Source organism: Rhincodon typus, chromosome 33 (genome assembly GCF_021869965.1).
Source record: "Rhincodon typus isolate 14 chromosome 33, sRhiTyp1.1, whole genome shotgun sequence".
Lineage (NCBI taxonomy): Eukaryota > Metazoa > Chordata > Chondrichthyes > Orectolobiformes > Rhincodontidae > Rhincodon > Rhincodon typus.
This window is the reverse complement of record NC_063364.1, coordinates 689,033-704,742: the sequence shown is the minus strand read 5'-3', so window position 1 is coordinate 704,742 and position 15,710 is coordinate 689,033. Positions and strand designations below refer to the sequence as shown.

General features: G+C 42.3%; 1 protein-coding gene across 1 annotated transcript in view; it reads left to right on the top strand.

Moving 5' to 3' along the window:
• Positions 1-14,607, top strand: part of LOC125486771 (calcium-binding mitochondrial carrier protein SCaMC-3-like) — a 46,235-nt gene extending 31,628 nt beyond the window's left edge. Inside the window, exons 2-3 of the mRNA XM_048615711.1 lie at positions 5,514-5,529; positions 14,423-14,607. Coding sequence (XP_048471668.1) covers positions 5,514-5,529; positions 14,423-14,607 — 201 coding nt within the window. The remainder of the gene's footprint in view (positions 1-5,513; positions 5,530-14,422) is intronic.
• The last annotated feature ends 1,103 nt before the right edge of the window (positions 14,608-15,710 follow it).

Genomic DNA, 15,710 nt, shown 5'->3' with positions numbered 1-15,710 from the left:
AGGTGGTTGCCCGATATGGAGACAGAGAGGTCCAGGAAGGGGAGAGAGGTGTTAGAGATGGTCCAGGTAAATTTAAGGTTGGGGTGGAAGGTGTTAGTGAAGTGTATGAACTGTTCAAGCTCCTCGTGGGAGCATGAGGCGGCGCCGATACAGTCATCAATGTAACGGAGGAAGAGGTGGGGTTTAGGGCCGGTGTAGGTACGGAAGAGGGATTGTTCCACGTAACCTACAAAGAGGCAGGCGTAGCTTGGGCCCATGCGGGTACCCATGGCTACCCCCTTTGTCTGTAGGAAGTGGGAGGAATTGAAAGAGAAGTTGTTGAGTGTGAGGACGAGTTCGGCTAAGCGGATGAGGGTATCAGTGGAGGGGGACTGGTCGGGCCTGCGGGACAGGAAGAAGCGGAGGGCCTTAAGGCCATCTGCATGGGGAATGCAGGTGTAGAGGGACTGGACATCCATGGTAAAGATGAGGTGTTGGGGACCGGGGAATTGGAAGTTCTGGAGGAGGTGGAGGGCGTGGGTGGTGTCACGGACATAGGTAGGGAGTTCCTGGACCAAGGGGGAGAAAATGGAGTCGAGATAGTTGGAGATCAGTTCGGTGGGGCAGGAGCAGGCGGAGACAATGGGTCGACCAGGGCATTCAGGTTTGTGGATTTTGGGAAGGAGATAGAAGCGGGCAGTGCGAGGTTGGGGAACGATGAGGTTGGGGGTTGGGTGGGAGGTCACCTGAGGTGATGAGGTTGTGGATGGTTTGCGAGATGATGGTTTGGTGCTCAGGGGTGGGGTCATGATCAAGGGGGCGGTAGGAGGAGGTGTCGGAGAGTTGGCGTCCGGCCTCGGCGATGTAGAGGTCAGTGCACCATACTACAACTGCGCCTCCCTTGTCCGCGGGTTTTATGGTGAAGTTGGGATTGGAGCGGAGGGCTGCACGTTCTGCGGGGGAGAGGTTGGAGTGGGTGAGAGGGGTGGAGAGGTTGAGACGAGATAATTTGGGAAATTCGCAGAATGATTTTGATTCAAAGGATGGAACTGTTCATATCAGAGAGGTTTATTTTTATGCAAGGCATTCAGTGAAGGGGCCAAGGTCTAGATGGTAAGGAAATGAAGGATTTCAGAGATTGTGGGATTTGAGGCTGTTAAGATCAGGGCAAGGGGTTAGGGGTGAAATCAGGGAAGGTGGGTAGAGGTCAGAGATTGAGAGAGATTGTTTAATATACCACAGGGTACGTGTTGGAGATTGCAGAGTACTGTTTTATTATTGGGCAATGATGAAAAGACTCCTGCTCTTCCTCATCAGTGTTGTCAAAACTTGATAGATATGATCCTGCTCACCTTTACGTGCCCTGCTTTTTAAGCCCTGGGAAATCTATTAATTAAATGAAACTGTTAAAATGGAGACACACAACTCCCAAAAATCTTCTATACAATAACCTGCATTTTTTCAAATGATTGATCACCCTTCCCACCTTACCTCCTCATCCTTTGAGCAGATTTATTGCTTTCCATTCCCGATCAGTCTTTGTTAATTGCTGAAATGAATGATTTTGACATGGGCTCGGTGAGGCTTAGAATTTAAAGTATTTATATTTCATCTGACCCAAGCATATCAGTTGTTGGGGTTAAAATGACCTGATTTATTTCTGATTGCCCTTTTGGCTGTGTTTCAAATGTGAGGTTTTATCAGATGTTTCTGCTCACGTTCTGGCATTCTCAGCTTCATCTTCCTTTCCTGGGAGTATGCTCCGCTGGATTAATGGCAACTGCATTCCAGCACTATCTCTCAGCCCAGCTCTAGCTTTTCACAAACAACAAGCCTCTCCTAGCCAGTTCTGGCCTAGATTTGTTTCCAGAGCTCAGATGCGGAAAAAATTACTGCTTCTGTGCTTTCAACCCCACTCTCTGCTGTAAATGGCTTGGTGGGTAACTTGCAGGTAATGGTGTTCCCATGTATCTGATGTCATTGTCCTTCCAGATGGTAGTGGCTTTGAGATTTGAAGGTGCTGTCTAAGGATCTTTGGTGAATTTCTGCAATGCATCTTGTAGATGGTGCCCACGGCTTCTGCTGAACATTGGTAGTGGAGGGAATGAATGCTTATGGATGTGATGCCAATCAAGCAGGCTGTTTTGTCCTGGATGGTGCCAAGCTTTTTGAGTGTTGTTGGAGTGGCACCCATCCAGGTGAGTGGGGAGTATTCCATCACACTCCTGACTTGCGCCTTGTAGATGGTGGACAGACTTTGGGGAGTAAGGAGGTGAGTTACTCACTACAGTATTTCTACTCTCTGACCCTGAGCTGTTGTTGTGGTCGTGTGGCAAGTCTAGTTGAGGTTCTAGGCAATAGTAACCCCAAAGATATTGATAGTGGGGGTTTCAGTGATGGTTATGCCATTGAATGTTAAGGGGCAGTGATTAGATTGTCTCTTATTGGGGATGGTCATTGCCTCGCATTTGTGCAGTGTGAATGTTACTTGCCACTAGTTAAGCCTGGATATTGTCCAGATCTTGTTGTGTTTGAACATGGATTGCTTCAGCATCTGATAAGCTGGGAATGGTGGTGAACATTGTGCAATCATTAGCGAATGTTCCCACTTCTGACCTTATGATGGAAGGTAGATCATTTATGGAGAAGTTGAAGATGGTTGGGCCTAGGATATTAACCTGAGGAACTCTTGCAAAGATGTCCTGGAACTGAGATGATTGACCTCCAACAACCACAACCATTTTCCTATATACCAGCAAAGAGCTTGCCCCCAATATCCATTGATTCCAATTTTGCCACATTCCTTGATGCCACACTTGGTTGAATATAGCTTGATGTCAAAGGCTGTCACTTTCACCTCCCCTCTGATATTCAGCTCTTTTGTCCAAGCTTGAACCAAGGCTGTAATGAGTGGCCTTGGTGGAATCCAAACTGGACATCACTAAGGAGGTTATTGCTGAGCAGGTGATGCTTGATAGCACTGTTGATTACACCTTCCATCACTTTACTGATGATCAAGAGTACACTGATGGTGCAGTAATTGGCTGGGTTGTATCTATCCTGCATTTTGTATACAGGACCGATGTGGGCAATTTTCTACATTGTTGGGTAAATGCCAGTGTTGTAACTGTATTAGAACAGCTAGGCTAAGGGAGCAACAAGTTTTGGAAACCAAGCCTTCAGTATTATTGCTGGAATGTTGTCAGGGTCCATTGCGTTTGTAGTGTCCAGTGCCTACATGTTTTCTTGATATCACATGGAGTGAATCAAATTAGCTGAAGATGGAGGAAGCTGAGATGAATCATCCATTTGGCACTTCTGGCTGAAGATTGCTACAAATGCTTTAGCTTTATATTTTGTACTTTTCTTTCGTACTATCTTTAGTTGGGCTCTACCATCATTGAGAATGGAGATATTTGCAGAGCCTCCTCCTGCTCCAATGAGTTGTTTAATTGTCCATCACCATTCACAACTAAATGTAATAGGACTGCAGAGCTTAGATCTGAATGGTTAGTTGTGGGATAGCTTAGCTCTGACCATCACTTGCTGCTTATGCTGTTTGGTAAGTACTCCTGCTTGGTAGTTTCACCAGGTTGCTCCTGGCATGCCCTCCTGCACTCTCCATTGAGCCAGGGTTGATCCCGTGGTTTGATGGTAATGGTTCAGTGGGGGATGCCAAATCATGAGGTTGCAGATTGTGCTGGAGTACAATTTTGCTGCTGTTGAAGGTCCACAGCACCTCATGGATGGGCGGGCGAGTTGCAAGATCTGTTCAAAGTCTGTCCCATTTAGTACAGTGATAGTGCCACACAACATGATGGAGGATATTCTCAATGTGAAGGCAGCCCAAAGACTGTGCGGTGGTCACTCTAATTGATAGTGTCGCAGGCAGATTTCTGAGGATAAGATTGAGTATGTTTTCCACCATTGTTGGTTTTCTCACCACCTGCTGCAGACCCAGTCTAGCAGCTATGTCTTTTAGTCCCTGACCAGCTCAATCAGTAATGCTACTGCTGAGCCACTCTTGGTGGTGGACATTGAAATCTCCCACCATGAGTACATTTTGTGCCTTTGCCATCCTCAGTGCCTTCTCCAAGTGTTGTTCAAAATGAAGGAGTACCGATTCATCAGCTGAGGGAGGATGGTACATGGTAATCATCAGGAGGCTTCCTCACCCATGTTTAAGCTGAAGCCATGAGAACGTTAGGGATCTGAAGTCAATGCTGAGGACTCCCAGGCAACTTCTTCCTGACTCCTAGCTGTGCTAGGTCTGTCATACCCGTGAGATTGCAACTGTTTTCAATACATATTAATGACTTGGAGGAAGGAATTGAATGTACAGTAGCCAAATTTGCAGCTGATGCAAAAATAGATAGAAAGACAGGTTGTGAGGGGCATAGAAACAGTTTACAGAGAAATATCGATAAGTCTTGTAAATGGGCAAAACATTGGCAAATGGAGTGTAATGTTTGAAAGGGAGAACAAAGAACAGTATTATTTAAATGGAGCAAAGCTGTGGAAAGTTGGCAGGAGGTTGGCCAGGATAGGACTTTATTTCTTGGAATGTAGGAGAATGAGGGGTGACCTTATTGAGGTGTATAAACTCATGAGGGGCATAGATAGGATGAATGCATATAATCTTATTCCCAGGTACAGCAAATTGAAAATGAGAGTGCATAGGTTTAAGGTAAGAGGGGATAGATTTAAAAAGGACCTGAGGGGCAACGTCTTCACACACAGAGTGGTGTGTATATGGAATGGGCTGCCGGAGAAAGTGGTTGAAGCAGGCACAACAGCAACATTTAAAAAACGTTTGGATAGGTACATGGATGAGAAGGGTTTAGAGGGATATGGATCAAATGCAGGCAATTGGAACTAGCTGAGTGGGCACCATTGTCAGCTTGGACCAGTTTGGGCCGAATGGCCTGTTTCCATGCTGTATTACTCTATGACTCTATAACAGCGCAGCATAGGAATATGTCCTTCAGCTTACCAAGACTGTAACAACACATGATGACTTTCTAAACCAAAAACCTCTACATGGTCCATATTCCTCTCTTCCCTGCCTATTCATATATCTGTCAAGATGAGTTTGAAGCGTTGCTTTTGTTTCCGCCTCCATCACCTCCTCTGGCAGTACATTCTAGGCACTTACCACCCTCTATGTAAAAAAACTGCCTCTCACACCTCCTTTAAATGTAGCCCTCTTTTACCTTAAAAGTGTATCTCCTAGTTAATGACTTTTCTACTCTGGGAAAAAGATTCCGATTATCCATTCCATTCCACCCATTTTGCAAACTTCTTTCAGGTTGTCCCTCATGTTTTGATGTTCAAATGAAAACAAATCAAGTTTGTTCAATCTCTCCTCATAGCTAATGCCCTCCAAACCGGCAGCATCCTGGTAAATCGTTTCTGAACCACATCAACTAAATCAACCTTATCAATTACAGACAATAATCTAAGAAATGATTACATAACCTTACCCACGAGTCACCAAACTCAAGTCTCTCAATCCTGCCCTCTATTTCTAACAGACTACAACCACAAAAAGTAAGTACTTTATCTGTCTCCAGACACTACTCACTGAATCTGCAAACCTGGTTTCTGAGCAGCCAAGTCTGTCATTTTTTTGAGTTGTGACATCACCCCTGGAACTCCACCCTAGATTCAGCGCCATGTTCACTCTGACTGACCCCATTCCTCAGGTATTTATCCTGCTGTCACTGGCACTGTTCACTCCTATGTTTCCTCTGTTACTGCTGCTGTTACTGCTTGGACTGACTATTGTATGGTGCATTTGCAAATTCCCCATTTCAATCTATTTTTGTGACACACAAAGCAAATGCTCTTATCTTTTACAGTTGTGAACAGAAATTCATTTTCCCATTTCACATGAAAGTTCTGCATTCTTGATTTCCTTTTAGATGATCTCAGTTCATCAATCATCATTATTGCGTGACCTTGGGGTTTATGACATCATTCTGTCACTGGTCACACAGCAGGAAAGTCTCTGAATCCACACCTCTGGAACATGCAGAATGTTGCTATTCAAATGTGGAGGCACAGGAGGTCACTTGTGATTTGTGACTAGTTGTTTCCAGCCCCTGTTTAGTTTGTGTTGGTCAGATACTGGACGGGATACAGCAGCATTCCCTGAAACTTTTCATAATCCTATACAGGTCTATTGGATAAGCAGCTGAAGAAAAATAATTGCTGAGAATGGGTGGAAAAACAGCTCTATCTTGGTTGTTTTTCAGAGAGTCCACATGGCCATGATGGGTTGAATAGCCTCCTAAGTTTCGAGGACTGCAAAATATTGGGTTATAGACATCAGCTCCTAATGTATTTCTTATTCACATATTCCAATTGCCACCATTTGTCAGTTCTGATAATCTGTAGATTTCTTAAAAACAACCTCTGCTTGTTTGAACATTTTGCAAACTAAAAACTTTTCTACTGAGATAATAGTGTGTTTACCCTTGTGTAAGGACAGAAAACAAAACTTGGTTATGATCCCAGGCAGGTCTCCTCTGAACTATTTCAGACTTTCAGTGTCTGGGTTTTGAACAAAACGAACAAATGAAACAAGTACAGCACAGGAACAGGCCCTTTGGCCCTCCAAGCCTGTGCTGACCATCATGCCCTAATTAATCTAAAAACAAACCTGCCATTTTTCACTCTGTATCCCTCTATTCCCTCCCTATTCATTTACCCGCCTAGATACCTCTTAAATGTCTTTAATGTGCCCGCTTCCACCACCTTTTCTGGTAGTGCATTCCAGGCTGCTACCACTCTCTGCATGAAAAACTTCCCTTGCACATCTCCCTTAAACTTTCCCCCTCTGACCTTGAACCTGTGCCCCTTGTAATTAACACTTCAACCCTGGGAAAAAGCCTCTGACTATCCACCCTATCTATGCCTCTCATAATTTTGTAGATCTCAGCCGCCGTGTTTCCAGTGAAAACAATCCTAGTCTTTTTACCCTTTCCTCATAGTCAATGCCCTGGAGACCAGGCAACATCCTGGTGAAGTTTCTCTGTACTCTTTCCAAAGCTTCCACATCCTTCTAGTAGTGTGGTGACCGAAACTGCACACAATACTCCAAATGCAGCCTAACAAGGGTTTTATGTAGCTGCAACATGTTTTGCCATATCTTGTACTCCATGCCAGGGGTGATGAAGGCAAGCATGCCATATGCCTTCTTAATCATCTTGGCTACCTGTGTTGCCACTTTCAGGGAACTGTGGACCTGCATGCCCAGATCCATCTGAATTTTAGTGTGCCTAAGGGTCCTTCCATTTACAATATAATTCACACCTGAAGTTGATCCTCCAAAATGAATCACCTCGCATTTTTCTGGACTAAACTCCATCTGCCATTTCTGTGCCCAAGTCGCCAATCTATCTATATCCTGGTGTATACTTTCACAATTGTTGGCACTATCAGTAACTCCACCAATCTTCATGCCATCAGCAAACTTACTTATCAAACCACACATATTTTCCTCCAGATCATTTATATATATTAAAAAACAACAAAGGACCTAAGACTGATCCCTGTGGAACACCACTAGTTACTGGTCTCCATTCTGAAAAACATCCTTCCACCACTACCCTCTGTCTTCTATGACCAAGCCAAAACAAGTCATTCAGCCCAACAAATCCAAACTGACTCACCCCCTATGCTGTAACCCTACATTTCCCATGACTAAACCATCTACGTACGCATTCCTGGACACTATGGATAATTTCCCATGGCCAATCCACCTAACCTACACATCTTTGGACTGTGGGAGGAAACTGGAGCAACTGGCAGAAACCTACACAGACACAGGGAGAATGTGCAAACTCCACACAGACAGTTGCCTGAGGCTGGAAAAGAACCCGGGTCCCCGGCGCTGTGAGGCAGCAATGATAACCACTGAGCCACTGTGCCACCCAAACTAAACTAAAACCAATTTTGGATTATTCTGAAATGAAAACAAACTAATGGCCTTCAATGTTTCTCTCTATCTCAATCTACCACAGTATAAACAATTTTCTATTAACACACCAGGGAGGTCTACCGCTAACTTATCTGAGCAATGCTGGATTCCATCACAGTTCCAGAAGCACTTTCTGATCTTAACCATTCACAATATCATATGCCACTATTTTGAAACCCAACCTTTTATATCACAGAGTTTTCATTATACTAATTTAGATAAAGCATAGGAATGGTCATATTAGAAACTGTGTAAAATAATTAAATTTATGTTGTCATCCATGCAGAAGCTAGAGAAAAACCATGCATTTTTCCCATCACAATTGTTACAGAACATTTAGAAAACAATGTTTGTGGACCCCTAAAGTTTAAGGTTCGGTTAAGGAAGCTTTCACATTTTTGCTGGTTATGGAAAAAAAACACAACAAATCCGGAATAAGAATAATTAATTGGGGGAAGGCAAGCTTCATTGAAGAGAACAGATCTGGTTCAGATAAATTGGTATCAAAGATTGGCAAGCAAAACCATAATTGAATTGAATTACTTTTAAAGAGGGTGATAGTTTAGGCACAGTAAAATGAACATTTTCATGAGGAGGGGGTGAAGTTGGTTAGACTATTACAATCTTCCTGGATGACAAGGCAGATAGAGAGCAGTATCAAGCAAAGGGTGCTTTTGATAAGTGACAGATGGATATTACAATTGATTATCCAGCTCATTACAGATGGTTCATAAGAGAAAGAAAAGAAACAATTAAGAGAAGCAAAAGGGGATATTGAGAAGAACCTGACAGCTAACATAAGAAGGAATTTGAAAGTCCTCTATATCCATACAAACAAACAATGAGTGGGAGGCTAGTAAAAGAAGGATTGATGTCAATGATAGCCCAGAAAGGATTTAAACATAGAGGTGTGGGTCATGGCTCAGGTACTAAATGAAAATTTTGCATCTGTCTTTACCAAGGAAGAAGATGCTGCCCAAGACATAATGAAAGAGAAGGTATTTGAGACACTGGATGGGGTAAAAAATGATAATGTAGTTGACAGAATGACTATAATTAATCTTGATAATTCACTAATATTGGATGAGATACAGATATGGTTCCAGAGAACTAGAAAACCGTAAATGTTACATTATTGTTCAAATAGGCTGTAAGGATAAGCCCAGCAATTACAGTCAGTTTACCCTTTGTGGTACTTAAGGAAGTAGGTTTGGAAATAATTGGTGGTCATCTTTCAACAGTCTACAGACTCTGGCACAGTACCTACAGAGTGGAGGGTAGCTAATGTAACCCCATTATTTAAAGAAAAGATAGAGAGAAAAGAGGGAATTAAAGACTAGCTGACCTGACATCAGTAGTAGGTAAAATATTAGCATCCATTATAAAAATCTTATAAAAGATTTAATAGCAGTTTGCTTAGAAAATAATAACAAGATCAGACAAAGTCAACGTGGATTTACAAAAAAAAAGGAACTCAAGCTTGACAAATTTACTGGAATTCTTTGAAGATGCTAATATTACAGTTGTTAAGGGTAAGCCAGTGGATGTTGTTTACTAGGACTTTCAGAAGGCTTTCGGTAAGGTTCTGCATAAGAGATTGGCATGGAAAATTAAAATACATGGCATTGAACATTGTGTATTGAATTGGAGAGAGAACCTTCAGAAGCAGGAAACAAGGAGTAGGAATGAACAGGTCTTTATCTGAGTGGCAGCCAGTGACTAGTGGGATAATGCAGGTATCAGTGCTTGGAACATAGCTATTCACAACGTATATTAATGATTTAGATGAGGAAACTAAATGTCTGCAGTATCCAAGTTTACAAGAGCACAAAGTTGGGTCATAGGTTGAACTGTGAGGAGGATCCTTTGGTGTGATTTGAACAAGTTGAGCGAGTGGGCAAATGCATGTCAGATGAAGTATAATGTGGATAAAAGTGAGGTTACCAACTTTGATGGCAAAAACAGGAAGGAAAGTTATCTGAATGGCAATAGATTGGGAGGTGTGGGGAAGTGCAACAAGACATGGGTGTCCTTGTACACCGGTCATTGAGTAAGCAGCCTGGTGCAGCAAGCAGTGAAGAAGGCAAATGGTATGTTAGCTTCATAGCGAGAGCACTTGAGTACAGGAGTTGGGGTGTCTTGCTACAATTGTAGTGGGTCTTGGTGAGACCACGTCTCTATTTCAGTTTGAGACTGTTAGTGGTATATAGTCCATCAAACAAGTATCTAGGAGATGGATGTGTTAGTTTGCTTTCCTCATCTGAGGAAAGATGTTCTGAGGAAAATGTGAAGTGATTCATTTTGGTAAGGCAAGACAATATACAATAAAATGTATAATTCTAAATGGAGTGCACATTGAAGGACATATATGCACAATGAAGGACCTGGACACATATGCACAAACTTGCAGGACTGGTTTAGAGCACAATTTAAAAATAAACAGGATCCTGGTCTCAATGAATGGGGGCATAAAATACAAATGCAATGCAGTGCTTCATGATGAACCTGTATAAAACACTCATTTGGCCTCAATTGGAGGACTTTTCCAGTTCTGGGCACACTTAGGAAAGATGTGAATGCAGTAGACAGGTAGCTGAACAGATTCACAAGAATAAGATTTTTATTTTCCTTTTATTCTTCATAGATTGTGAATATCACTGGCTGGACCAGCATTTGTTCCCCATTCCTAATTACCTCTTGATTTGAGTGGTCTGCTAGGACACTTCAGAGAGCAGTTAATAGTCAATCACATTTCTGCGTGTCAGGAATCACATGCAGGCCAAATCAGACAAGGACAGTAGTGAACCAGATGGGTTTTTATGACAGTTACCAGTGGTTACATGGCTACCACTAGACTAGCTTTCAATTCCAGATTTTTTTTTGAATTCAAATTTAACATCAGCCATGGTGAGATTCAGATATATATCCACAGATTACCAGCCCGGGATTGTGGATTACTATTTAAATGACATTACCAATATGCCACTGCTTCCCCACTGGAGCAGAAATAGGCCATTTGGGCAATTGTGTTTGCTCTGCCATTCAATGAAATCACAGCTGATCTGGTAATCCTGAGTTCCACTCTCCTGTCTTTTCCCTATAATACTGGAATCCCTTAATGATTAAAAGTCTGTTTGTCTTGACTTTGAATATTTTTAACTTCCTAGCCTTGACATCCATCTGCTTAAAGAATTCCATTGATTCTTTTCCCTCAGAGAGGAAATTTCTCCTCATCCCTTATTTGAAGATTATTCCCTCTTGTCTTAGACTCTCCCACAATGGAAACTATCCTCTCTGCATCTATCCTGGCAAGCACCTACCTAAGAATCTTATATTTCAGAAAGGTGCCCCTCATTCTTCTAACCTCCAATGAGAATAAGCCCAAACAACTCAACGTCTCCTCATAAAAAAATCCCTTCATACCCAGGATCAAACTAACAAACCTTCTCTGGGGTGAATCCAATGCCAAAATATCTTTTCTTTGATCAGTGTATCAAAACTGTTCTCAGACTTTTAGATATGGTCTAACAAGTGTCTTGTATAGTTTTAGCAAGACTTCCCCATTGTTATAGTCCATTCTCTTCAAAATAAAGGCCAACAGTCCTTTCACCTTCCCTATTACTTGCTGAACTTAGAACATAGGACAGTACAGCACAGTACAGGCCCTTCGGCCCACGATGTTGTGCTGAACTTTTACCCTAATCCTAAGGTCTATCTAACCTCCACCCCTACCTCATACTATCATCCATATGCCTATCTAATAGCCGCTTAAATGCCCCTAATGAGGCCGATGCGTTCCACGCACCTACCACTCTCTGAGTAAAGAACCTACCTCTGACATCTCCCCCATATCTACCTCCACTCACTTTAAAACTATGCCCCCTCGTAATAGCTACCTCCACCCGAGGAAAAAGTCTCTGGCTGTCTACTCTATCTATACCTCTGATCATTTTGTACACCCCTATCAAGTCACCTCTCATCCTGGGTCATTCTAAAGAGAAAAGCCCTAGTGATAGATTCCTCGTAAGACCTTCCCTCCATTCCAGGCAACTTGTATGCAAGTATTTTGTGATTCATGTATAAAAGACTTCCAAATCCTTGTGTTGCAACTTTCTGCAGTCTTTCTCCATTTAAATAATATTCAGATTGTCTATTTTTCCTACCAAAGTGCAAAACCTCACATTATCTGTCATTACATTCCATTTGCCAAGTTTTTGCTATTCACTTAACATGTTGATATCCCTCTGTATCATATCAGGGACGAGAAACTTCAGTTATGTCAATAGTTTATAGAAGTTGGGACTGTTTTCCTTGGAGAAGTAACGATCTAGAGGAGTTCTGACAAAGGTGTTCAAAATGATGAGGGGTTTAGACAGAGTAGATGAAGAAAAACTGCTCTCATTCACAGATGTTCAAGAACCAGAGGGCAAGGTAATTGTGAAAAAGCAAATGGTTTTATGAAGAAAAGACATTTTATGCAGTGAATGGATTAAGTCTGGAATACACTGTCTGACAGGGTGATAGAGGCATCTTCAGTTGAGGCTTACGAAAGAAAATAATAGTTGAGGAAAATTTGCAGGGTTATGGGGAAAGGTGGGAGGAATGCACAATGTAAATTGCTTTTATAAAGAGCCAGCACAGACATGATGGGCCAAAAGGCCTACTTTCATACTGTAGCTATTCTAATTACTATTCATTATTTGAAGTGAGCCTTGAATTCAAAATACACATTACACATGCATTAAGCAGATATTGTGGTACAAAAAAAAACTTAATAAACAGTTGCGACCTCTCTGCTGAACATTTACACCACTATGTGCAGAGCTATTTTCAAGCTGCAGTTTTCCTCGGTGTACGAACAAGCTCCAATATGGTATTTCTAAGCTGACTGAGCACAGTACTTGCTGAGAAGAAGTAGCACCAATAAGGATGCAATGATATTAGAACCAACCAAATTGAGAATTACTGTAAATTAACAGTATGTTCCCTTTTGAATGTGACTGAGGACTGGAGCACAGTGATAGAGCAAAGTTATGGATATGATTTTGAACAAAATTGTTTTCTTTTTATAAAAGAGTAAAACAGCATGGAAACAGGCTCTTTGGCCCAAACTGGTCCATGCTGACCATGGTGCCCACTCAGCTAGTTCCAATTGCCTGCATTTGGTCCATATTCCTCTTACCCTTTCCATCCATGTGTCTATCCAAATGTTTTTTAAATGTTGCTATTGTATCTGTCTCAACCACTTTCTCTGGCAGCCCATTCCATATACGCACCACTTTCTCGGTGAACAAGTTGTGACAGAAATTAAAAAAGGCTCCTACCAAATTAAACTAAACTAAAATGTTTCACAAATTTTACATAATCTTGAATCAAATGCTGTGCTGTTGCATGTGGTGTGTCTGGTGTGTGTGTGTGTAAACTACACAAATCCCATTTACCTGCACTTGTTCCAAATTGTCCTGGCATTTTAAGCGCTCATCCAGCTTTTTCTTAAATGTTGGAAGAGTACCTGCTTCCACCTCTCAGGCAGCACATTCCACCACATTTCTACCACCCTCTGGGAGTAATGTTTTTTCTCAGAATTCTTCTAAATCGCTTACTTCTCACATTAAGCGTATACCCTCTGGTCTTAGACACATCTACCAACTCTATCTACACGGCTGATAATTTTGTATACTTCAATCAGATTACACCCTCAGCCTCCTCTGCTACAAGGAAAACAAACCCAGTCTATCCAGTCTCTCCTCATAACTGAGATTTTCCATCCCAGGCAACATCCTGGTGAATCTCCTCTGCACTCTCTCCAGTGCAATCACGTCCTAGTATGACGACAGAACTGCACACAGTGTTCCATCTGTGGCCTAACTGATGGTTTACAAAGTTGTAACAACACGTCCTTCTTCCTGTATTCTATACCCCAGGTAATGAAGGCAAGCGTCCCATACGCTTTCTTCACCACCCTGTCTATCTGTGCTGACACCTTCCGGGATCTACGGACTTGATGCCAAGTTCCCTTTATTTCTCAGCACTCCCTAGGGTTCTGCCATTCATTGTATCTACTCTTCCCTCATTAGACCTCCCAAAATGCATCACCTTGCATTTATCAGGATTAAATTCCATCTGCCATTGTTCTGTCAAGTTACCAGCTGATTAATATCAGTCTGTAATTGATGTATGTGTTGCACTGGCATGTGTGTGTGTGTTTACATGTAAATTTTGCAAATTGGACAAGTGCAATACATTTCCCCTGTAAATTCTGATCCATTGAACTGCTTCACAAACCTTGCTGCTTTGACACATGTGAACTATGTCACTTGTCAGCCTGTTTGGGACTATACCTTGACATGGCAGGTCCTAAAGCCCTTTTAAGCAAGATGGGAAAGGAAACAGAAATGTGGGGATTGTACAACACTTTTCTTATAATTTAACAATAATCAGCTGTTTTTCTTTTCACAGCCATTGTTAGAGGTGGGCCACATGTGAGTATGCACCAGCACTTCTACAATATCATACGAGAAGAAGGCTTATTTGGTCTTTATCGAGGATTCACACCTAACTGCATGAAAGTGGTCCCTGCTGTGAGCATCAGCTTCGTTGTTTATGAGGAAATGAAAAATATCCTTGGCCTCACCTCAAATTAACAGCCATGAAAAGCCAAAACATTTAATTCACTCTTCCCCTCCTTCTCTTCAATCCTGAACCAGAAAAGCAAGACCTGATGGAATGGAGAGACAATTAGCAGATGTGTTGAGCAGAAACTCTAGTGGAAATCTAGTGGAGCTATCCAGTGCAACCGTAGTCTGCTTAGTGACAAGCAGACCACTAGCACTTAGCCAAAAAGCCACTTTCAGGCCAATTAGTAGCTTCCAGAACTGACCCAAATAGTCTCTAGAAATTAAATGATTAACCCATCCATTAACGGCCAGCAGCCAAACAATCCTGTCCAGCAAAGGCCAGCACACCAGAATATATACACAAGGGACCATGTCACCAATTAACCAATCCATGAAAGGGAATCTTCCAAACACTACCTCAATCAAGGCCAGCTTAGTTCAGCCATCAGAGACTATTTCATCATACAGAGGCAGTTGACCTGAGACCAGGTCGCCAGGTAGCCATTCCATCAAAGGCCATTTCTACAACTTCTCAAGTCAAACAACAACCTGCCAACTACTGAATCCACCAGAGCCAACCAGACAATTCACCAGAAACTAATTAGCATACTAGCCAAGTGACCAGAAACCAGCTAACCAGCTAACCAACTAACCAATCCACCAGAGACCAGCTCACCAACAGCCAATGCACTAAAGATCAGTTCGCCAGTGAGTCAATCCGAGACAGGCTTGCCAACTAGGTAATCCAACAGAGACCACTAAGCCAATTAGTCTAGCCACCAGAGATCAATTGACCAATCAGTCCTTCCACCAAAGACTATCTCTACAACTTTCCAATCCATTAGAGTATAAGTCATTAATCATTTAATGCAAAGGAGGCAGCTCACAAACCAACTCCTTAAACAGAAACCACCGAGCCAACTAGTCAAACTACCAGAAAACAGTTTGCCAACCAGGCAATTCCATGAGAAACCACTGAATCAACCTCTAGGAACCAGCCTGACAAATAGTCAATGCACCAGAACCTAGTTCGCCTCAAGTCAATGCACCTTAAATCAGCTTGTCAACTCTCCCAACTACTGAGATCACCTCACTAATTAGCCATTCCCCATAGACCATCTCTAGAACAT